The sequence below is a fragment of the Hippopotamus amphibius genome, chromosome 7 (genome assembly GCF_030028045.1).
Source record: "Hippopotamus amphibius kiboko isolate mHipAmp2 chromosome 7, mHipAmp2.hap2, whole genome shotgun sequence".
Taxonomy (NCBI): domain Eukaryota; kingdom Metazoa; phylum Chordata; class Mammalia; order Artiodactyla; family Hippopotamidae; genus Hippopotamus; species Hippopotamus amphibius.
This window is the reverse complement of record NC_080192.1, coordinates 5,240,712-5,262,982: the sequence shown is the minus strand read 5'-3', so window position 1 is coordinate 5,262,982 and position 22,271 is coordinate 5,240,712. Positions and strand designations below refer to the sequence as shown.

The following is a 22,271-nucleotide window of genomic DNA, read 5'->3' as shown; positions in this document are numbered from 1 at the left end:
CATTGGGATTTGTTGCGTGAGGGGCTCCTGAACCCCAGAATAAAAGCGGGGGGACCCTGTCCACCACTCCAGGTCCCTCCAGGGTCATGCCCTCCTACTATCTCCCATCCCACCCACATCCAGCCCCAGCTGGAAGATGCTGGAGGGGTTGCACATGGGTGCGTGGCCTGGGTGGCTCCTCCGCCCACTCCCCTCACTCCCATCTCCCACCTGCCCCCTCCCCCTTGCCCCCCTCCCCCCCGCATCTTCCAGGGATCCACACACTTTTCATCAACACCCCCCATCCCGCCCCGACTCCGTGTGTCTCACATGCTTTGCTGTATCTCTTGATTCTGCCTTGCCTCCACGGGTGTGTTTGGAGCACTGTGCCTCGGACTTCAGGGCAGGGCTCTGTCTTACACACTGTCTTGTGTCCCCAGCAGCAGGCAGAGTGCCGGACGCACAGTAGATTTGGTTGGAATGGATAAGGGAATGACATCATGTGCGACGTAGGCAGGAGCGGGGGGGTTAGGTGTTGAGTTTCCATTAAAGTTGGGTTTGATTACTGAGAAAAGTTGCAGGTGGCAAGTTTTAAACTTTCGCCCGAGAGGAGAAGCCAGTGGCCCTTTGTGCATTTATATCAGGGCTCAGAAAATCTCTGGCGCCTCTTCCTTTACTGAAACTCTGATGGGCATGGCTCCAGGCAGCCTTTCTCTCTCAGCCTTTTGTAGTTCAAGGTTACATCTAGCCTACGTTTAAGCATTTTATCATCTCCCCCCTGACAGTCATATTCTCCTTGAGGGCACTGAGTGTTCTTCTGGAGGGTTCTTAAATGTGGTGCGTGTGTGGGCCGCAGTGTGTGCACGTGGGCTGGGGAACAGAGATGTAAGTTTCTTCTCCGGCTGGGGTAGGCTTAGGCATCATCCCATTAAAACCAAGGGTTATTGTAAGAACGTTTTGTTTTAAACACGAGCCTTTTATTTTAGCAAACAGAGGAGATTAGGAAGCGTTTCACGGCGCCAGGGACGGCAGATGTTGCATCTGTCCCCCCACGTGGGAGCTGAGTCTCTCGCTCAAGGTTCCCGTGTCTCTTTGCCTTGCAGTCTCTCATCACGTTTGTGAACAAGCACCTGAACAAGCTGAATTTGGAGGTCACGGAACTAGAGACCCAGGTAAGCCGTGTTCTGGGCCAAAGGAGCCTTTGTCCGGTGTCGTTTTCAGCCAGCTTTCTGATCCCCGGTGGGCCGTGTGAGCAGAGCAGACAGTGTCGTGTTCGTCTAACAAGGAATGCCCATCCTCTGCAGCTGAACAGCTCCAGCCCCAGCCATCCTGACCTTCCTCAAGACCCTCTGTCTTAATTTCTTGGAGCTACCAGAACAAAATAGCTTAAACAGCAGACATTTATGTCCTCATAGTTCTGGAGGCCAGAAGGCCCAGATCAAGGTGTCTGCAGGGCTGGTTCCTTCTGAGGCTCTGAGCGGGATTCTGTGTCAGGCTCTCTCTCCCCCAGCTCCTGGTGGCTTGCTGGTAATTTTTGGCGTTCCTCAGGTCATTCGATGTTTCATCCCAATCTCAGCATTTCACGTGGTGTCTGTATCAGGATTTCCCCTTTTTGTAAAAACACAGTCCTGTTTTTTTAAGACCCACCCTAGTGTCCTCATCTTAACTTGATGTCTTCCTCAAAGACCCTGTTTTTCTAAATAAGTTCACACTCACAGATTCTGGGAGTTAGGATCCCAACACATCTTTTTAGGGGGTTACGTATCAACCATGACACCTTCCAAGGTGCCACCGCACCCCCACCAGAGCCTCTGTGTGGGTCCCTCAGTGTGGAAGGTTCGGCCCCCCTGCTTCTGCTCTCCTTGGCTGCTCTACACTTGGCGCCGTGGCTGGCACCCAGCAAATGCTCGCTAATATCCCGCGAGTGAACACGCACAAAATATTTCCCCTGCAGTCGGTGTAGAAAGTATACTCCCCACCCCCACTCAGAGCGAAAGCAGTGTCGTGAACATATGTTTCGAGCACTCAGCAAGCATGAAAGACAAAATATAATTTTCCCAGGATTAGCTGGGTGCTTGAATTTGGTGTTTTTTGAGTCCTGGGTACCAATTTCTCTAATGTGCAGCTGATCCTTCTTAAACCCCTGGGCGATTGCATGCGTTCCTTTCTCTTTCTTTAACTTTTCTCATTTGCTTTTCTAATTAAAAAAGTAATTCAGGTTCACTGTAGAAATGTCTGAAAATGCAGATAAGCAAAACAAATAAAAAGCATCCATAATCCCATCACCCAGAGATAACAGTGCCGGGGATTTATTCCACATTTCTCTACACGGAGAGCTCATGGCGGGCAGCATGGGTCTGTGTTTGAAAGCCAAATGGTCCGCTTTTACTGCGTATATTTATTTGGGCATTGTTTGAAACACTCCTGTTTTTCTAGCAGTTTACTAAAATATTGCACATTGAGCCTCTGAGTATTTGCGGCTTGGTATATTCACAGTCCAGAGATGTACTCACAGAAAAGGGACGGTCCTTTTTTCTATGCTCCCTAAACTGCCCCGCCATCCTCTCCAGAAGTAACGAGCTACAGTTAATGGTTGGCTGTGTCCTTTTCTCGGTGGTTTGTGTGCAGAGGTGTATTATTGGAAGCGGCAGTGGGTCACACTGGACAGCTGTTTTGTAAAGTGGTTTTTGTTGCTAAACAGTGTGGGCGTCTTTTTGTGTGAGTGTGTGTGTTTCTGTCGAGTCCTTTTCATCCTCTCGTGTCGTCTGGTCTGTCTGTCTGTCTTCATCACTTTTAGTAGCTGCCTTCTATTCCGTCCTAAGGGTGTGCTGCGTCCTCACGATAGGACGTTTCCCGACCGTGTAAACAGCTGCACCGCGGGCATCGTTGCACCCGGGTGTTTGTGACCTGGTCCGCTTGCTTCGGATAAACTTCTAGGAATGGGGTCGTTAGAGCAAAGGTCGGTGGTAACACGGAGGGCCCAGGAAGGTTTGCCCGCAATGGTGAGAACCCACATCCTCGCCAGCTGTACCCTCCCGTCACTGCCCAGATGGCTCCGCACACCAGTATTAATAGCCAGACATCTTAGGCTAGACTCCGAACTTAAATTTGCCTTGCTCTCTATTTACTCAATATGTCCATTTTTTTTTTCTATCACCACACAATATGACGTAATATCCTAAAAATATTTTGAACCAGTGGTCCACCAGAAAAGATCACTGGCCACGGAAATGTAGATTTTTTTCGTTTTGTTGCAAAGGAATCTGGGTATTTTTATAAATATGTTCATCATTAAAGTCTTGATGTCCTGGAGGTCAGAGGCTCAAATTCCTGCTCAGGGTGTGTATGTGTGTGTTCTCCTTTCTTTTTATTATAAAACCACTTTTATATTGTGGGCGGCTTCCTAGCTCTGGGATACTGAGCCAGTTCTTCAGCCTCTCTGAGCTTTCCCCCACGTGTTTAAACTGGAGACAGTAGATAATTGTGAGGCTCAGTGGAGGTAGTGCATTTGAAAGGTCAGTAATACGTGATGAAGACATGTCACAGGAGTGTGGGAGAGATGGTCACGCAGAAGAGAAGGCAGGGAAGGGACGTGGTACCCAGGGGTGAGTTAGAAGATGCCTTGGAAATCAGCGAAGACTCTCCGGGCATGTCTAGGCATCTTGGTGCCGCAGTACCCACTCTCCACACCTCCTGGCAGGTGATGGGGGCAAGTTCTTCTGTTTCCCTGGATTGGCTCGCTGTTGATGAGAGAGCAGTTTTGGGGGTGCGCTGGCTCAGTGTTGCAGGGGGAAGAGCTGCCAGTGCGTTGCACCAGCACTGTCGGCCAGAACCAGCTACGGTGAGGCGCACGGAGGTTTTAGAAACCCTTCTGATCTCCTTAAGGAGATGAGTAAGCGACGTCCTCACGGTGTGGAAGCATGAACCTCGTGACACGCAGGCCAAGGGTCATTGATCAATCAGATCATGTTAAACCAGGGCCTGGAACGCTCTCCCCGGGAAGGACCTGCCCCTCCACACACGATGGCCGTGTCCCTCTGCTGCAGCCGTTTCTTAATGTCCCCGTCCCCTTCCCCTTCCAGAGGACAGGGCTTTGGAATGTTGGATGCTTTTGATTTTGACTTTGTATCTAATGTTGGGGGCCTCGGTGGCCTGGGTAGGATGGCGGAGGGAGTTGCCACTGTTTCTTTAATAACGACATCCTCCCTCCGGCAGGTCCGCTTTCTACTGCTGCAGTTGCTGGTCTAGGAAGCGGAAAGCCTCCTGGTGTCCGGCCCCTTGCAGCTGTCCCGTTGTCCTGCGTGGCAGCCTTCTAGCCCAGGGCTGACCAGTGGCACTTTCTTTGCTGATGGAAATGTTCTATCACAGCATCACCCGATCCAGGAGCCACTGAGCCACTGGCCACGCGTGGCTCTTGAGCACTTGAAGTGTGGCCTGTGTGATGGAGGAGCTGAATTGCGTACTTTAATTAAATTTTTAAAAATTTAAAGTTAAGAGTTCTGGAGATTGGTTGCACAATGATGTGAATGTATAAAACATGACTGAAACCTACACTTTCAAATGGTTAAAATGGTACATTTCATGCTATATATGTTTTACCGAAATAAGTCAGCATCATTCCAAAGAGTTTGTAAAAATTTCAGTAGGTGTATGCGGCCAGTGGCTACTGTATTGGACCACACGGTTCCAGAATCTGGAGTCTGGGGTCCTCACTCATCTTCCATCTGAAGGAGACCTCAGAGATACCACGTCAACCCTCTGGGAGGATGGGCGGGTCTTGCCTGCCCCCAGGTGCTGCTGGTCCACGTCCCAGAGGCCAGGCCGTGTCTCCTGAGCTTGGTCTGCCCCTCCCCTCGGGCAAGCTGTTCTGCCCTCATCGGTCTCCATCGCCGTATCTCTAACAGGAGAGGTGCTGCCTTTCCTGGCTTATGGGGGCGGGGGGTGGGGCCCGGACGGAGAGCAGAGTCTTTTGTTCTAGACCCCGGCCCCCTCTTGTGCATGGGGGGTGGTGCTGGGCCAGGTGGCAGGTGGGGGCTGGGCATGTGGGGTGTGGCTGCAGCCTGCTGATTAGGGCCCAGCTAGAAAGCCCTCTGTCACCAGGGCATGGGAAGGCCTCACCCTACACTGTGAACACGCGAGAAGGCGCTTGGGCAGCTGGCAAAGGGAGCAAGCAGAGCAGGGCAGCAAACCCCAAACCAAAGCACAGGGCACCCTGCGGGCTGTGGATTAACCACGCTCCCAGCTGGCACTGACGGAGCACGCCCTCTGTCCCTGCCCGGCCCCTCCTGCCCCACAGGGTCCCCATGACAACCCAGAGAGATGGGGGACAGTGTTCTCCCCAAGGTCAGTGGTCTGGTCCTTTCCACGTGGCTGCACTCCATCCCAGACACACATCATCACATCCAGTCTCGAGCACCCGCTGTGCACCCTGGTCCTTCACCTGATTGCAGGCTCGCCCTCCTCAACAAGGGATGGATTTTTTTTTTTTTTTTTTACTTTAAAACATTTTCCTCCTTTCGAGTGGCTGCAGAGTGTTCACCGACTCCACACGCGGCCCAGAAACATTACCACGTGTTCCTCTGTAGTTTGCAGATGGCGTGTACCTGGTTCTGCTCATGGGGCTTCTGGAAGACTACTTTGTTCCCCTGCACAACTTCTACCTGACCCCCGACAGCTTCGATCAGAAGGTACGTGTGTGCATGGTCTCCGTCCCGGGAAGGGTCCGGGACGCGCTCGTCCGAGTGCACAGTGTAGAGTCCCCTGACCACTCTTTCTGGAGTCTAGCTGCATCCTCTAAAACATACATGCTGCCCAGAAATTGGTGTTGCAATTAGCCATGACCCTCAGGAAAAGGAGGACACCCGTGGGCAGTGTCTGACACGTCCAGGTGTCGTGTGCCACGTTCTCTTCGGGATCTTCCCCCCGGGACGAAGCCGGTTTTAATAATTGCAGCCAAATGTCACTAGCCTTGCAAATCCTTCCCCTGTTTGTGCCGTACAGATGTCCCGTCTGGTTTTCCCGCTGCTTCATGAGCTTCCTGTAATCCCGTCTTCAGTGGCTGTACAAAGTCCACGCGGTGGCTCCGATGCTACTGTCTCCCTGTCCCTCACTTTTGGGCAATCAGCTTGTTTCTTTATTGTTATTAAAATAGAAGGCATTGTCATGAATACACACACACACACACACACACACACACACACACACACACACACACGTGTGTGTGTGTGTATATTTTTTTTCATTCCTGTGGATTGTTTTCTAGGAAAATGCCTCAAAGAGGATTGTTTGGGTCAAAGGGCATGACCTTCACATGTGGGATGCCCTTGTGACCAGGTGGTTTGCCTCCTGCCAGGGCTCCCGGAGGTCCAGCCATCCCAACAGTATCGAGTGCATCACTTTTAGAAACTTGGCTTGTGGACTGACCGTATTGCTTGAACTCGAGAGCATCTGTGATTTAATTTTCCCAAAGCTCTAGACCCGCGAGTTGGGGCGGCAGACAGTGCAAGCGGGTGGCGGCAGCCAGAGAAACCTCCGGAACCGGGCCAGTGTTTATCAATCTGCCTGCTTCTGGCACCTCGAGGGCGGTTTGCTCGCAGCCAAATGTCGCTGCCATCTTGCCTGCTGAGATAGAATCAGGGCAGATGAGCGAGGTCCTGGCAGGTCCTCGTCCGCGGTGAGCGGAGGGAGTGGGGATGCTCGGGGCTGTGCGGGGCCGGTCAGGAAGCAAGAAGACGGGCAGTTCGGTGCCGGGGCTCATCTTGCATTTCCCGGCCCGCGTGGCTGGCTGCAGAAGCGTTGTTTTGGAGAGGGCTTTTCTTTGTTCAAATGAGTACAAAGACTGACGAGAAGGGTGAATTCGGCCAGGCTGTCTGCAGCTGGGCTTCTTTCCGGGACAGGCTCTGCCGGGGCAGGGGCGGCCCCTCCCAGCTCGGCCTCCTTCCCTTTGAAACGGGATGACAGTCTCTGTCCGTCACTCTCTGGCCTGGGAGGCATGAGGCCTGTTTGGGCCGCCTTCATCTCTGACTGGGAATCAGGAAGGGAAGGATGCTCCAGGGGACGGCGCCCAGTGTGGTGTTGGCCCGTCGACCCTCGCAGAGGGGACCCGTTGGTGGTGGCCCCGAGGGCCACTGGAGCTCTCCTTGGAGGAGGCCGGCCTTCTGCAGGGTCCTTATCCGGCCGCGTTAGCCCCCAGCCCCCACCCGTGGACTGTCTGCTTTCCGCCCCATGGGGGGGGGTGGCATTAGGGCACCGCTGGGAGGTTCCTCATGAGCCGTGGTGGTCATTACCCTGCAGGTCCTCCTGACCACCTTGCAGGTGGTGGCTTTCCCTGCTGCGTAGACCTGAACCCACTTCAGGCTTGTCCCAGTGCCTGAGCTCCCAGGCACCTTGTCCAGGTGTGGCTGGGTGGTGGTGACGTGCAGAGGGACCATCACGGAGCATCCCCGGGGACTGAGACTCTGCGAGGCACTGGGAGTTTTTGCAGCAGTGAGAGGGGGGTGGGGGTGTGTGTGTGTGTGTGTGTGTGTGTGTGTGTGTCAGAGCCGGAAGAGCCACTCCTTTTCGGGACCCTCTACTCTTCTCTCGCCTGGCCAGGTTTTTGAAAATCCTTTGCATTGCAGAGAGGATGCACTTTAGGGTCCTGCCTGTGGGCTGGTTCCCAGGAGCAGAGTGGGGCTTTGGGGTTTGGTGCATGGCCGGGGGAAGGGGTCTCACACTCTGGGATCACAGTCAGGGAGGTCGCCCCACATCCTGGTCAGGAGCTGTTTGCTCTTCTTTGTGCCGAGTCCGTGGGGCCAGGCTCCGGGGATGCTTCTCTCCCCGGGCAGAGAGGCTGTGGGGGCTGAGGCGTGGCTCTGAGAGAAACGGGAGGAGGATGGGGGGGCAATTTCCTACCTGGCGGTTTCCTCAAACTGAGAAGAAAGCAGAAGGGAAAGCTTGCTCAGAACCAATCATGGGACTTCCCTGGTGGTCCAGTGGTTAAGACCCCACGCTTCCAATGCAGGGGGTGTGGGTTCGATTCCTGGTCCGGGAACTAAGATCCCACATGCCCCATGGTGCAGCCAAAAATAAATAAATAAGTAAATAAATAAAGTAAAATAAAAGTTCAAAAAAAGTCTACAAAGTATTGTTACTTTAAAAAAAACTAATCGCTCTTGGGCTGAGCAGCTGCGGAGAAGCAGGACATGGAAGGGTGGTCCCCCCACCCCCGCCAGCTCGTCTCTCCGTGGGGCAGGGGTGGGGCCGCCTAGACTTTACCTCGCTCCACACCTGTGCTGGGGGCGGATCCTGCAGGCCTGCGGCCCATGGAAGACACCTGTTCCCACGCTGGGCTGACGTCTAACCTGACTCTTCTTCCGTTTCTTCCTCTTTGCCACCCTGGCTCCGTGTTCTCTTAGAGCCTGTTGTGCGTGTGTGAATTCGGGGATCTGGAGGGCGGTCAGCTGATGGCCGAGGAGGCAGGATGCTCTTGGAGAGAGGGCACAGGTTCTGAATACAGACCTGGGTGGGCTGAGTCCCAGCCCCATCTCTCGGAGCCTTGCGCCTTTCTCGGCGCAGACGTTTAGCCCCGGCACCTCCTGTGTACAGTGGGAGAGCACTGACCCTCCTGTCCGTTTCCCGTGCTCGTCCCACTCCCGAGGCCCAGCCAGGTGCAGCCCTCCCTCCAGGCCGGCTCCGGGCTCTGCAGGTGGGGCTCTGGCGGCCAGCCTGCTGTTCCCCCTTGGCCTCGGACACGGCCCGCGCGTCTCTGCTCATTTGCAGCCCGCCCAGCCCTGGGTGTGAGTGGCCCGCCCCTGCCCCGCTGCCCTGGAATGTGCCCCCCGTGCCAGGGCCCAGCTCCTGTTGATGTTTGGCAGACGGTGGCATCCTTTGCTTCGGTGAGCGCTGCCCACCCGGTGTCGCCGTGGCCCGGAAGCTTCCCTGCCATACGCTGAGTTCTTGTGGGCTTCGTTAACTGGGGGTTATTTTACCAAATGTCTTTTTCCTGGTTAGTTACTAAACCACATCACATGCAAACCCATGTTTCTGATTCATTTGCGGTGAAATCATGAAAATGTTATTGCTTGAAGGATAGTTGGTTACGAAGAGCCCTAAAGTCCTTTCTAGCTTGGACATTGGTGATTTATTTCATTTTTTGGTCCCCCGCCCCCCTTTCCCACCCCCACCCGCAGGCTTTGCTCGAAGCAGGCGTCTGACTGGCTGTGATTTGGGTGCTCACCAGCATGTCTGTGGTTCAGGTGGGCTTTAAATGCAGCAGAGAAGGCTCTGTGTCTAATCTCTGCAGCAGCTGGTAGCCGGATGCGAGCTTCGAGCATCCTTGGGGGCTGAGAGCCACCTGGAGGAGGTCGTGCGGAGCCGAGAATGTGTCCACCTTTCTGGGGCACTGAGCAGGTCGAGGGGCAGGACCAGAGCCCTGCTGCAGCCACCCGTGGCCCGACTTCCGTTCCAGCAGGGTCCACGGTGCGTGCCCCGGGCCAGGGCCGCCCCTGTCCTGCTGAGAGCACAGCTGTCACACTCGGCTCGTGTGAGGCCCTTCCGGCAGATGACAGTGGCTGCTGTGTGCTGGGGACGGTGCAAAGGGCTGGGCACCTTTGGGAAGTGACTTGTCCTCTCTGAGCCTGGTTTCCTCACCTGTAAAAGGAAGTCCCTGTCACTTGTCATCACCTGGATGGGTCGGGGTCTGGGGACTCCCAGTGCTTGAGGGCAGGCTTTGTGCCTGCGTCCCTGCCTGTGCCAGCTGCCCCCTGGCGCTGGTGAGGGGAGTGAGGACTGCCTGGTGAGTGTGCGTCGCCCTCAGCGGACTCCCTCACCCTCCCCATGCCCACCCCGTGCCCTGCCCTGGGCACCCCGGTCCTCATGGGCAGTTATTCCAAAGGCTCCCTCTGTCCACACTTGCTCCCATCTCGTCCTTTTAGAAGGAAAGCAGATGGCTGTGGCCCTGGTGCTCACTTTCCTAATTTCCTCGGCAGGTCCACAACGTGTCGTTTGCCTTTGAGCTGATGCTGGACGGAGGCCTTAAGAAGCCCAAGGCTCGCCCCGAAGGTAACGCCCTGGCCTGGGTCTTAGAGGGACTGGAAGGCTGGCCGTGTCTCTCCCATCAGGTCCTGTGAGAGTGGCTCAAAGGTCGGGCTCTGCTGACCCCAGCTCCCCATGTCCTCTGCGCTCAGGGTTTCAGGAACCAAGATACCTGTGCTGGTGGAGCCACTAAGGCTGATTCTTTAGTAATCACCAAACTCGGAGGACGTAGCCTCGGCACCACGGCCTCAGGACTGAATAGCCTCTCTAGGTGCCGTTGCTCAGACTGGAGAGGTCGCTTCGTATCTTGAAAGGATATTAAAGATTTTCTGCAGTTTAATGCCTGTCGGGTCGATGTCCTGATGGCCAGACAGTGCTCGCGAGCAGGGGCGTGGCTCGATCATGCCCCGTGAGGTCTGAGTGGCAGTGGAGGCCAGCAGAGCCCTGGTGAGGGGCCACCTTGCTGCCGTACGTGGCTCCTATGTGAAATGACCTGTACCAGGAATTCTCACTTGAGTGGGCATCTGAATCCCTGGTTGGCGGGGGGGAGGGGGGCTTCTTCAAACACAGCTTCTGATTTGGAGGCTGTGGAATGGGCCCTGCATGTCTGACTGTAGCAAGTTTCCAGGGGATGCCAGCGCTCCTGGTCCGGGGACCCCACTTTGGGAGTCACTGCCCTACGGTGACGGCATGAGTTCTGGGTGGGGTGTCTTGGTTATCCTCCAAACACACACCCTCTAGGAGGCTCAGCAGCCTCGGCTGAACACCCATCCAGGGACAGGAACTCCATCCTGTGACCCATGAGCCACAGCCCCCCCCCAAGCCCCCGGTCTGAGCTCACAGAGCACGTGAGGAGAGGAACCAGGTGCCCGACTCCCAGGAGGACAGGGCCCCTTCCTGCCAAACAAGGTGCCCAGACTTACCGGGCCACACCGTGTGCCTGACCGTGAAGAGGGCAGGACAGCAGCTCCCACCTGCCCTGCCCCAGGAGGCCCACGGTCCTGGCACAGGATGGTCCATGAGTGTTTGGTCCCCAGTAAATGTCCTTGGCTGTCATAGACCCCACACCACGCAGGCTTGTCCGATGCAAATCCTGGAAGTGATGAAGGAGCAGAGCATCCTCACCTTCACGGGGACTCATTCTGCGGGTAGCGGCCTGGGGGCTCTCGCGGCAGTCTATGGGGGGGGGGTGGCAGCAGTGCCCTGCCGGGGACACAGAGGATGTCCCACATGTCTCCCAAGTGCCGGCACCAGGGCTTGGGGCTCACTCTGTTGTCCCCCAAATGGTCTCTGTGTTTCCTTCTGCAGATGTGGTGAACCTGGACCTCAAATCCACCCTGCGGGTTCTTTACAACCTGTTCACCAAGTACAAGCACCTGGAGTGATGGCGGGGAGCGGCAGAGACCGAGGCGGGGATGGTGCTTCGGGAGGTGCCCTGGCCTCCCCTCCAAGCCCGCGGTTCTTCCCCACCCCCACCCCACCTTTGTCTGGTGGATGCTCTTATCCTCCTTTCCCTGTAATTCCCCAGCGGGCGGCATCCTTTGAAATGCAGGTTGCAAACACCAGTGCTCAAGTTTGCAGCCTCCCTTCACCTGGGGTGCTGAGTCCCTTGTTGATCAAAAGATGCAAAAGAAAGAAGCCAAAACCCCAACCCTCAGCCCCAGGGAGGGGGCGTCCGGCGCTCCTCCTGACAACCTTCAGTGATCACAGGGGATTGGAGATGCACTGGCAGGTTTGCAGCGTGGCAATGGCTTGTCTGTCCTGGTGGAAGCTCCTGGGTGGGGCTCTCCTAGCAGCCAGGCCTTTTTACTAAAAAGCATTTCGCAGTTTGAAAAACTTCACTCTTAAGTCCCAGAAGCTTTAGTTGTGACCAGGGTCCACCCACATCCCTGCTTCTCGGCCACTCCGTGCTGTTTTCTTTTAGCTTCTGCACAGACATCTGGAACCCAGAGGACCTAGCTGCCACGGTCCGTGGGAGGACGGATTTCTGAGGCATTTCGTTATTTCTCTCTGCGGCCGAGTGGGCTGTGTCGAAGCCGGCTCTAAAATGCAGCTGGAGACGGCTCCGGTGGGAAGTTTCCAGTCCCGGAGGCCCTGTTTGGGGATGGATGCATTTTCAAAAAACCTTTAGAAAGCAGGGTGTTTTAGTTTGCTTGGGCTGCCGTAGCAAAGTGCCACAGACGGGGGGCTTAGACAGCAGACATTTCTTCTCTCTCAGCTCTGGCAGCTGGAAGTTGAGATCAAGGTGTCAGCGGAGTTGGTACCTTCCGAGCCTCTCTCCTGGGCTTGTAGATGCCATCTTCTCCCTGTATCCTCACGTGTCTGCCCTCTGTTTGTCTGTGTCCTAATCTCTTCTTATAAGGACACCAGGCAGATTGGAGTGGGGTCCACCCTAATGACCTCATTTTACCTTAATTACCTCTATGAAGACCCTGTCCCCAAATACCATCACATTCTGAGGTCCTGGGGGTTAGGACTTCAACATGTGGGTTCTGGGGAGACACAGCTCAGCCTGTAACAGGGAGACACGAAATGTTCACCTCTCTCCTCCCCAGGTCCCAGCTTTCTGGAATCTGTGGGCATCCTTGGGGCACCCTGTTGAAAGAAATGGGATTCCTCATTTGTGTGCTACTCACCCCTCGCCCACCTTGGCTCGGGAGAGAAATGGGGACCCATTGACTAGGTCTCAGGCGGGTCCTACGCTGGGCTGCCCGTCCCCCAACCCCTGGCCCCTGAGCTGAGGTTTTTATGACACGCCACAGGAAGATGGGCCTTTCCCTACTCTTTGATTTTCGCCTACCTGCTGTAGATCAGAGCTGTTGAGTTAGTTGTTAATATTAAATTGAATACCAACCTGCAAGACTTAGAAAACACTTTCATATTCTGTCTCAGCTTAGGCAGCTGCCAGGCTGGGGATGGGTTCAGAATAGCCATTTTGATGGAGGTGGTTACCCAGCGGGGGAAAGAAATAATTAAAATGGCATTACGGTGTCTCCTGCGGGATGCGGTGACATTTGAGAACCACATTGAGAAAATAGCCGAGGCTGGAACATTCTGTGCTGCCTTCTTACACACGTAGAATCACGGTGACTGCGGCCGGTGGAGGCCCGGCCACCTGCCTTGTTCACAGGTGGGCTTGGCAAGGGTGTTGCCAATTCCTGGGGGCCCTGGGGGAGGTGGGGCGATAAAGGAGGTGAGGTCGGGGTTTGGAAAGAAGCCTGGGGCGTTCAGCCCAGGTGGGCAGCTCCGGTCTGTTCTTAAGCCTTGGAGGGGAGGGATTGGTTACTCTGGGGGTGAGCGTGGGGTGGGGGGTTCAGCTCCCGGGGCAGGGAGCCCACCCTAAGCCATCTGTGTTTCAAGTAGGAGAGTAACAGGAGTGCTAATGTGGGAAAACTGCAGACAGGCACTTTCGTCCCGTCATGCTGACTGCTGGCCATGGTCCAACCAAGAATGTGATCTAGTCTCCAAATTATTTTTTTTCAGACTGGTGCGAATGTGTAGGTGTGCCTTCCGCCCGCCTGTGAAGGGCCCCCTTGGTCCGTTCACCTCTCGTTTCCCTCCCTTCACTGTCTGGTTTGACAGAATTGAAAGCGGGGCCTGGATGGACGCAGGGGTGGGGGTGGGGAAGCAGTTCCCCGACAGAAGTCAGGGTGAACTCTGTGGAAGGGAGACTCCTCCTCTTGGGGTCCACCCATCGACCCTGTTGGCTGGAGGACAGTAGTTGCCTGGATGTGAGTTTCAGGGCCTGGGATGTCCCCACTGTGGAGTGCCACACGCTGAAGCATCTTCCTGGGGTAACTGAGGCAGCAGAAACCACTTCCTTTTGATTCTTGTTGGGGGTTCCTTGGAATTCAAATGCTTCCCTCTTAGTCCTTAATTGAAGAAAGTTCTGGAACGCTTCCTCCTCCACAGACCCCCATTTTTAGTGAATGGCTTCCCCCCCTGAAGAGGGACCCTTCTCCTCAGGGACTACGTGGAAGCAAGATCCTTTGTGTCCCTGCAGCGATGGGCCAAGGTTGTGAAATGCCTCCTTTATTGTTCTCAGGGTGGCGTGTCTTTGAACCTGCCCCAGTGGTTCTGGGGACCCCCACTGGTTTTGGGGAACCTGCTCACAGCCCTGGTTCCCCCCAACAACTGCACAGCAGCACGCAAGCACTGAGCCCGGAGCCCCACACGCCCTGCGGTCCTCACTGGATGTGACACAGAGCTGTGTTGTTTTAAAGCAACCGAATCCTCTTCCCCGGTTTGTGTGCCAGTATTTTTATTGTCCTTTTAATTGTTTTCAGCAGTGTTTACTTTGGATTTCTGGGTATTAAATAAAAGCCACTGAAACCTTGGCTGTGTTGTCAACCTGCCTGTGGGCTGGCGCTGCGATCAGATGCTGTGATGTGGTTTATCCCAGTAAAGGCCGCTGCCTCCGTCTGGCTGCCGTGGTTTCTTTCATGCCTTTAGCTGTCAGGGTTGTGCCAGCCCCGTGCTTGGTGCTGGGGCCACACGATGCCAGCTCAGCCCGGCTCCCCAGGAGCTGCCAGCCAGGCGAGGAAGGAGCCAGCTCACACCCCATGTGGGGAGTGGGGCCCTCGGGGGCTGCGACCAAGGGTTTCACGGGCGGGAGCCACAGGGAGGGGAGGGTGGCGGAGTCACAGCCTCAGCTGAGTCATGATAGAGGCCGAAGCGGGCAAGTCTGCCCACGCACCCGGTTCCAAGCCGGAGCAGGAGATGCCAGCGGCCAAAGGCACTGGCTGGATGAAAGGGCCGCTATGGGGACCTGGCCCCCTCCTTACACTTTGGGGCCAGGGACCCCATGGTGACCGCGGTGGGGCCAGCTCTTTGGGGCTGCACGCCGGCGCTGCTGTAAACCCTCCCCGCAGAAGTCGTGAGATGCTTCAGGTGCATCTGACTTTTCTCTACGGAAGGTTAAAACTGTGACTGAAAGTGTGGTTATCCCGGGGGATGAGACAGCAATACTATTAACAAATGCTAAAAATGACGAGCTGTTGCTGGAACGATCCTGGACTTTGGAGAAACACCTGGGTTTCCATCCAGCTTTGTTCCCGTGTGACTCCTGGCAAGGTAGTTAACCCACACTTTCCAGGGTCACCTCTCAGCAGATTCACCCCTCCCTCCCTTAAAACCCTGACCAGGGTGGTTCTCCCTCACTCCACCCCCCGCATGTGGCAACATCCAGACACAGCTTGGGGTGGGGGGCTGCCACAGGCACGTGGGGGGTGTTGTCCCAGTAGCTGGTAAGCGTCCCGCCATACACAGGACAGGCTCCCCTCCCCTCACAAAGAATCTCACCCCCTCCACTGCTCAAAAGGTCCGAGGTGCTGAGGTTGAGAATCCCTGCTGGGAATCGCCTGGCCCTTGATCCTGTCTAGCCTGTGGTTTTATTGGATGGGATTATCTATTAATATTGATGAGGCTAAAGCATTGTCCTGTGATGTCAGTTCTTTCAGGCCAGCATCAGTGTCTGACCTTCCAGGGGTCTTCCGGTTGGTCCTGTTCAGGAGATGTTCCTTGAGGGTCTGGTTTGTCCAAATCGCCATTGACACAGCCATGGAGAAAGAGACAGTCGTGTGGATAATTCCCAGGGAGAACCACCATGACGGAGGGGCCCTGGATGTGGCCGGGAGAGGGTAACACTGTCGGGGGAGGGGCAGCGAGGACTTCTGCAAAAGGAGTGAGCACAGAGTGCTTCAGGTCGACCCGGAGTGGAGGTGGGCACGCTCTGGTCTGGTCTTTTATAAGTTCTGTCCGCATTCTTCCTGGCCTACCCCCTGGTGTGAGCGGCGTGCCCTAAGGAAAGCTGCCCCATCCAGCCGTCTCCTCCCTACAGGGATGCTGCTATGGGGGGTGTATCTCTGCTTCCATCAGGGTCCCTGCCTGTGGCCAGTCTCTGGGGAAGTGTGACATTACATGTCCACCTGCCCCTCAGCAGAATTTGTAGACTCTGAGAACTCACAGAAAGAAGGGGCCTTCTGAGGTCATCTCGTTTAAGCCTCTCCCAGTCAGGAGCTGGCTTGGCGCTGACAGAGGGTCGTGGACACTGCAGGCATGGGGACTGCTCCTTCTGCAAGCACGGCGTCTTGTGCTTGGGAAGCTCTGATTTTGTCAGGTTTTGTTTTAAGCGGAAATCCACTCTTGGGAGTATCATTGGATTCAATAAAGCATCATTACCCTCCCTCGTGGCCAGGGTTAGGTGTTACCCTGGGGTGGGATGTGGGGGTCCCCACGAGCTCTGCACAGTTGGAACTTGAACATCCACTTACTCCATATTTATTGAGGGCTGACTTGTGCCAAGCTAGGTCCTGGGGATGCAGCAGGGAACAGGGTGGACACAGCCGCTGCCTCCAGAACCAGAGCTTAGAAGCATATGCGGACGGGGTGGGGTGGACAAGGTAGGTGCAGATGAGGCACGTTCTGGGAAGAAAATAAGACCGTGATGTACTAGAGAGATACAGGCAGAGTGGGAGACTTTGGAGGCAGAGGGATTTGAGCTAGGGCCCATGATTCACACATCCCCGTGCCCTTCTGGACCTTGGAGGGCCCCGTGGCTCGGTCCAGCAGTGGGCTGTGGACAGCCATGATAGGGTAAAACGTTTAAGTCACATCGTGCATCTAAGTCCATGTCTCCTTTTGCTGACACTCCGTGTGCCTTTCCAAACACCTGTGCAGGATTCTGGTTTTCTACATATTTGAAATGTAGCTTGAGATTGCTTCCTACATCCATTGTTTCAATGCATGGATGAGGTGAGCCTGAAACTTTATGCCAGAGAGCCAGGAAGGAGTACGCAAGGAATGATGGGACATGTCATAGGTCGTGGGAGCTATCTTATGTCCATATCATGGACAGTTGAGCATCAGAAAGTATAACACGCCGAATTAAGAAAATCCATGCATCCCAACTAAAGATGAAGGTGAGGACCTTCTTTTTCTTTTAACATGTTATACTTATATATTTTCAGACTTAGAGAAAAGTTGCCAGAATAGTTTAAAGAATTCCTATATTTACCCCAATGCCTGTAAGTGGTAACATTTTACCATATTTGCTTTATCCTTTCTACCTTCTCAATACAGATATAGATACACATATGTAGATATAGGTCAATCTATGTAGATAGAGATCTATGTATCATCTGTCTGTCTATCTAGATAATTATCTATCTTTCCTGAATCTTTGAGAGTAAGTCACATACATACACCTTTTATCTCTAAATACTTTGATATATGTTTCCTAAAAACAAAAACATTCTCTTACATAATTTTAGTACAAGTGTCATTACCAGGAAATAACATTGATACAATAGTATTATCTAATCTAGAGGGCTTAATTATGTTTGCCCAGTTATCCTGATAATGTCCTTTCATTTTATTTATTTATTTATTTGTTTAGGCTGCATCGGGTCTTAGTTGCAGCACGCAGGATCTGCGTTGAGATATGCAGGATATTTTCACTGTGGTGCGGCCCTAGTTGTGGTGCGCATGCTCAGTAGTTGTGGTGTGCGGGCTTAGTTGCCCCGTGGCATGTGGGATCTCAGTTCCCCAACCAGGGATTGAAACAGCATCCCCTGCATTGGAAGGTAGATCCTCTACCACTGGACCAGCAGGGAAGTCCTCCGATAATGTCCTTTTACCCAAAGAAACGCGTTGCAGTCTCGTCACGTCTCCCCAGTCTCCTTTGATCTGGAACCGTTTCTCAGTCTGTCTTTACTCTTCGTGACATTGATACTGAAGAGTACAGGCCAGATATTTTCTAGACGGTCTCAGGCCGCATTTGTCTGATGTGTCCCTCATGGTTAGATTCGGGGTGTGCATTTTTGGCAGAAGCTGTTTGCTCTTCTCAGTGCGTCTAATTATCTCACGGGGGGAAGGATTTCTACGGTTATAGAGTTAACTTTCCACCAGAAATAATTAGAAAAACTGGGCGAAAATGTAGGAAACAACTTTTTCAGACATTAGACCAGAGGCAGGGCAGGTCTGTGAACCTTAAAAAAAAGGGGGGAGACAGATGATGTAAACCCTACCATTGCCTAGACTTCCTGCCTGGACGTGAGCCCTGGACTGGGGTGCAGGAGGGGGAGCTCAAAGAGAGCCCAGTGGTCTCACTGAATTGAGGAGACAGCGATCAGAGTTTGAGGAGATCAGGGTTAAAAGCAAACTTTAAACATATCAGAGTAATTGACAATTAACTGCCTGCCAGAAAAATGCCAGCAGTCTTTAAAGGAATGCAGCGAAATTTGCCCAACAACATAAAATCCCTAGTATCTAGCATTCAATGTAAAAAATTACTAGAAATACAAGGCAGAAAAATGTTACCCATAACCAGAGAAGAATCAGTCAATAGAAGCAGAGGCAGAAATGGCAGAGATGGTGAAATTAGCATTCTACAAGACAACTGACCTGGGCTCTTTAAAAATATTCAAGTCATGGAAGACTGAATTAAAGGATTAAAAGACTCTAACGAGAGTAGCATTGACATATATACACTACCAAATGTAAAATAGATGGCTAGTGGGAAGCTGCTGCATAACACAGGGAGATCAGCTTGGTGCTTTGTGACTACCTGGAGGGATGGGATAGAGAGGGTGGGAGGGAGGCTCACGAGGGAGGGGATATGGGGATATATGTATACATGTAGTGGATTCACTTTGTCGTACATCAGAAACTAACACGACATTGTAAAGCAATCATACTCCAATAAAGATGTATTTAAGAAAATTAAAAAAGAAGACTAAAGAGATGATAGCCAAATGCCACCAAGTGGAACCTATGATCCTGCCTGGATCTTGGAGTAAAAAAAATAAACAAAACCCCTGGAAACAGCATAATAATAATCGGGGAAATTTGAATATGGACGAAATTATTACTATTTCAGTGTTAATTTTCTTGGATATCGTATGGTATGTGTCCCGCAGAAGAATATCCCTTTTTCTAGGACATAAATTCTGAACTATTTAGAGGTGATGTGTCACAGTTCCTCCCTGCAATTTATTTTTAAATGGTTCAGAAAAAGAGCGAAAGAAAAAGCAGATGTAGTAAAATGTTAAAAACAACAACAGAACCTGTATTGAGATTTTGGGATGTAAATATCATTTACATACTTTATATAGTTATGTATGTACAGCTATGAGAGATTACTATAGTTATATAAAATAATTATATAGTTTCCTATATAAAATTCAAATTAAAAAATTGTATTGAGAGAGAGATACATTCTATGAATTGGGATATTAAACACTGAAACATTGGGACTTCCCTGGTGGCACAGTGGTTAAGAATCCACCTGCCAATGCTGGGGACACAGGTTCGATCCCTGGTCTGAGAAGACCCCGCATGCTGCAGAGGAACTAAGCCCGTGTGCCACAACTGCTGAGCCCGTGTGCCACAACTACTGAAGCCCACACACCTGGAGCCCATGCTCCATAGCAAGAGAAGCCACCACAATGAGAAGCCTGTGCACCACAACGAAGAGTAGCCCCCACTGGCTGCAACTAGAGAAAGCCCACGTGCAGCAATGAAGACCCAACACAGCCATAAATAAATAAATTAATTTAAAAAAAAACAAAGAGCTGAGACATTACTAGGAAAATATGAGCCCAGGAGATGTTCTGCAGGTTATGTATGTGAGTATGTGCACTTTTATGTGCCTGTGTGTACGTGTGTGTAACTTCACAAGGAGGAAAGTATAGGTAATCATTAGTTCTTTCTGCAGCTGCTCAGGGGCCTGTAATTATATTTAGATCTCCTTTTTCACTTTTTACTACACATTTGTTTTGCAACACGCCCCCCCCCCCCAAACCGTCAACCAAGACCTCAGCCGGTCACTATTCATTCCCTCGTGGGGAACCTCAGTCTTTCTGAGGGTCCTGAGTCTTTCCTCATCCTGTCACTACGCAGGGGGCATGGTTTACCATTCATTTCTAGCACATGACCTGACAGTTCTAGGAGGTGCCCTGAGGACTTTCCTGGGTTCCAGATCCCCTCCTCCAGGCCCCTGCCATGTTGCAGTGACCCCACTTCCCCTTAAAATAATCAGGCTTACATCCCTATCCAACATGGAAACCATCTTTTTCTTTTCTGCCCATTGGCCCAGTGGCAATAAGACACCCTCACAGCCAGGTGGCCGTTGTGTGCTCCTGGTGAAATTATTCCTCTCTTGGGTACTAAGCCTCTTAACTGGTACAAGCCAAGGTGCATTCCCCCTGTCGTCAGGGCTGACCCCGAGGGAGGCTCTAACCCTGCAGCCTCCACTTCCAGATCCTCCCAGTCATCTCTGGCCACAAGCAACTTTACCTGTTCAGCCAAGATGCCAAACAAATTCTCTCATTTTCTCCCATGATGTGACACAGCAGAGATTTGGAAAGTGCTTGTGCATCCAGGCTTACTCTCTCTTCTTGTGTGGAGACTACCATGTAAACAAGCCCAAGTGGGTCTGCTGGAAGATGGAGCCCATGTGGTCAACATCCAGCCTGCCATAGCCAGACCTGTGAATGAGGCCATTCTGGACAACCTGCCACCAGCTGACCACAGATGCATGAGAGAGCCCAGCAGAGATCACTCAAGCTATTCCAGACTGGAACTGCTCGGCTGACTTGTGGAATCACATGCTAAATAAAACAGCGGTTGTTTTGAGCTACTAAGTGTTGGGGTGTTTTGTTATGCAGCAAAAGCTAACTGATACACCCACCTTGCCTTAGGTAAACAAAGGCTGCCCATTGGCCTCAGCTCCACTGAACTTGGGGAGCCCGTCTCAATGGCAGCTTCTCAACATCATTCCTGGGCTACTGAGAGTGGCCACTGCAGTGCCCTCTGGGTCTTCTCAGGGGACATGGTCACATGTGACAAATCCACTCAAATACCCTCCCACATTATACCAGGGCATGCCTGTCATCCTATTTACATTCAGTGGAGGCCAGTGCCAAGTCCATTTTCAATAACCAGTCTAGCAAGTGGATTAGAACCACTCCTAGCTGGTCCCGCTTGTACCCCGGGACTCAGACTCCCCAGTGAGTGCATTTCAATCAGTGAATGCTGCCCGATCTACAGTGTGTCTCTTCTTCCCTGGCCCAACACCCTTCCCATACATTTGCCCCTTTTTGCTGACATAAATTAGCAAATGTTTACCATTTTAAAAAAGATATAAACCTCTCTTCTGGGGTTTGTCCACACAAGTCTGCCCTCCAGGACAGGCAGGGACTGACTGTAGTTTTAAGTCAGGGGACCAGGAGGGTGACGGGGATGGTGCATAATAAGAGCCGGCTAGCTCTTGCAAGGTAGACCTCCATGAAATCATTACAAAGTTTCCTGGGAGGGGAGAGCCCCTCCCGTCAGACATAGGGGCAGGGCTGCTCCGGCTGCCAGGATTCAGGCTTGGGAGCTTGGACTTCACTGCAGGTGACTATTCCATCCTTAGAGTCCCTCTCCTTTCCCAAATGATGCCCTGCCTTTCACACAGGAAACTTGGCGAGGCTGGGGATTTAGTCCGTGCTGTGATTCTGCAGCACAGAGGATTAGATGCAGCATCTGATTTGCAGCTGTATCAGCCTTGCAGCCCCAGGAGACAGGGATTCCTTTAGGGCCATTACAGGGACTCCCTGGTACTCTAACCAGAAGGTAGTACCAGGTAATCTGGACCAAGGATTTAAAGCCCTGGGACTATTTTTTTCTTATTAAAAACTCCTTGTATGACAGTAAAGAACCAACTCATCCTCGGTCCTTGCTTAGCATACTGTGTACGGAAGCCACAACACAATCTGCCAAAGCTAGGGATTTAACAGGTACGTAGTTCTGGGTGATTATAGGTAACTGTTTTGCCACCATGTGCCCTAATCTACTAGAATTTCATTCTCTGATGGTTACTAGATCCTCACTGTCTTGAAATCAACCAGGACTAGTACCCAATTCCAGGTCCTCATCCTTGAGCGTACGTAGCCTGTAACTATATCTGGTAACCAATTCTATATTAATCGGTTTTCAGTTGCAGATAACTAGAACCACTTTAGCTGCTGAAGCAGAAGGGAATCTAACACAGGAAAGCAGGTGATCACAGAGCCATGGAAGCTTCGGGAGCAGGCTGGAGAGGAGTCCTCCAGCAGCAACTCAGAGTAACCCTGCAGGGCTGGCCACCTCTGCCACCACCACGGAGCTGCCGAATCACTGCTGGCTCCAGAGCACGATTTCAGGACCAGGTATTTTCTGTTCACCTCTCACAGCCACTCACCACTGTTTCCTTGTGGACTGTCGCATCGACGGGCTTTCTGGCCTCTGATTTCCAG

At 52.7% G+C, this 22,271-nt stretch overlaps 1 protein-coding gene across 3 annotated transcripts in view; it reads left to right on the top strand.

The window, feature by feature from the left end:
* The window catches only part of PARVB (parvin beta), a 113,255-nt gene extending 98,938 nt beyond the window's left edge, over positions 1 to 14,317 (top strand). For all 3 annotated transcript variants that reach the window (XM_057743114.1, XM_057743115.1, XM_057743113.1), the window contains 4 exons: positions 1,083 to 1,151; positions 5,565 to 5,666; positions 9,948 to 10,020; positions 11,302 to 14,317. In XM_057743114.1, coding sequence (XP_057599097.1) covers positions 1,083 to 1,151; positions 5,565 to 5,666; positions 9,948 to 10,020; positions 11,302 to 11,378 — 321 coding nt within the window. In that variant the 3' untranslated portion in view covers positions 11,379 to 14,317. The remainder of the gene's footprint in view (positions 1 to 1,082; positions 1,152 to 5,564; positions 5,667 to 9,947; positions 10,021 to 11,301) is intronic.
* Positions 14,318 to 22,271: the final 7,954 nt, after the last annotated feature.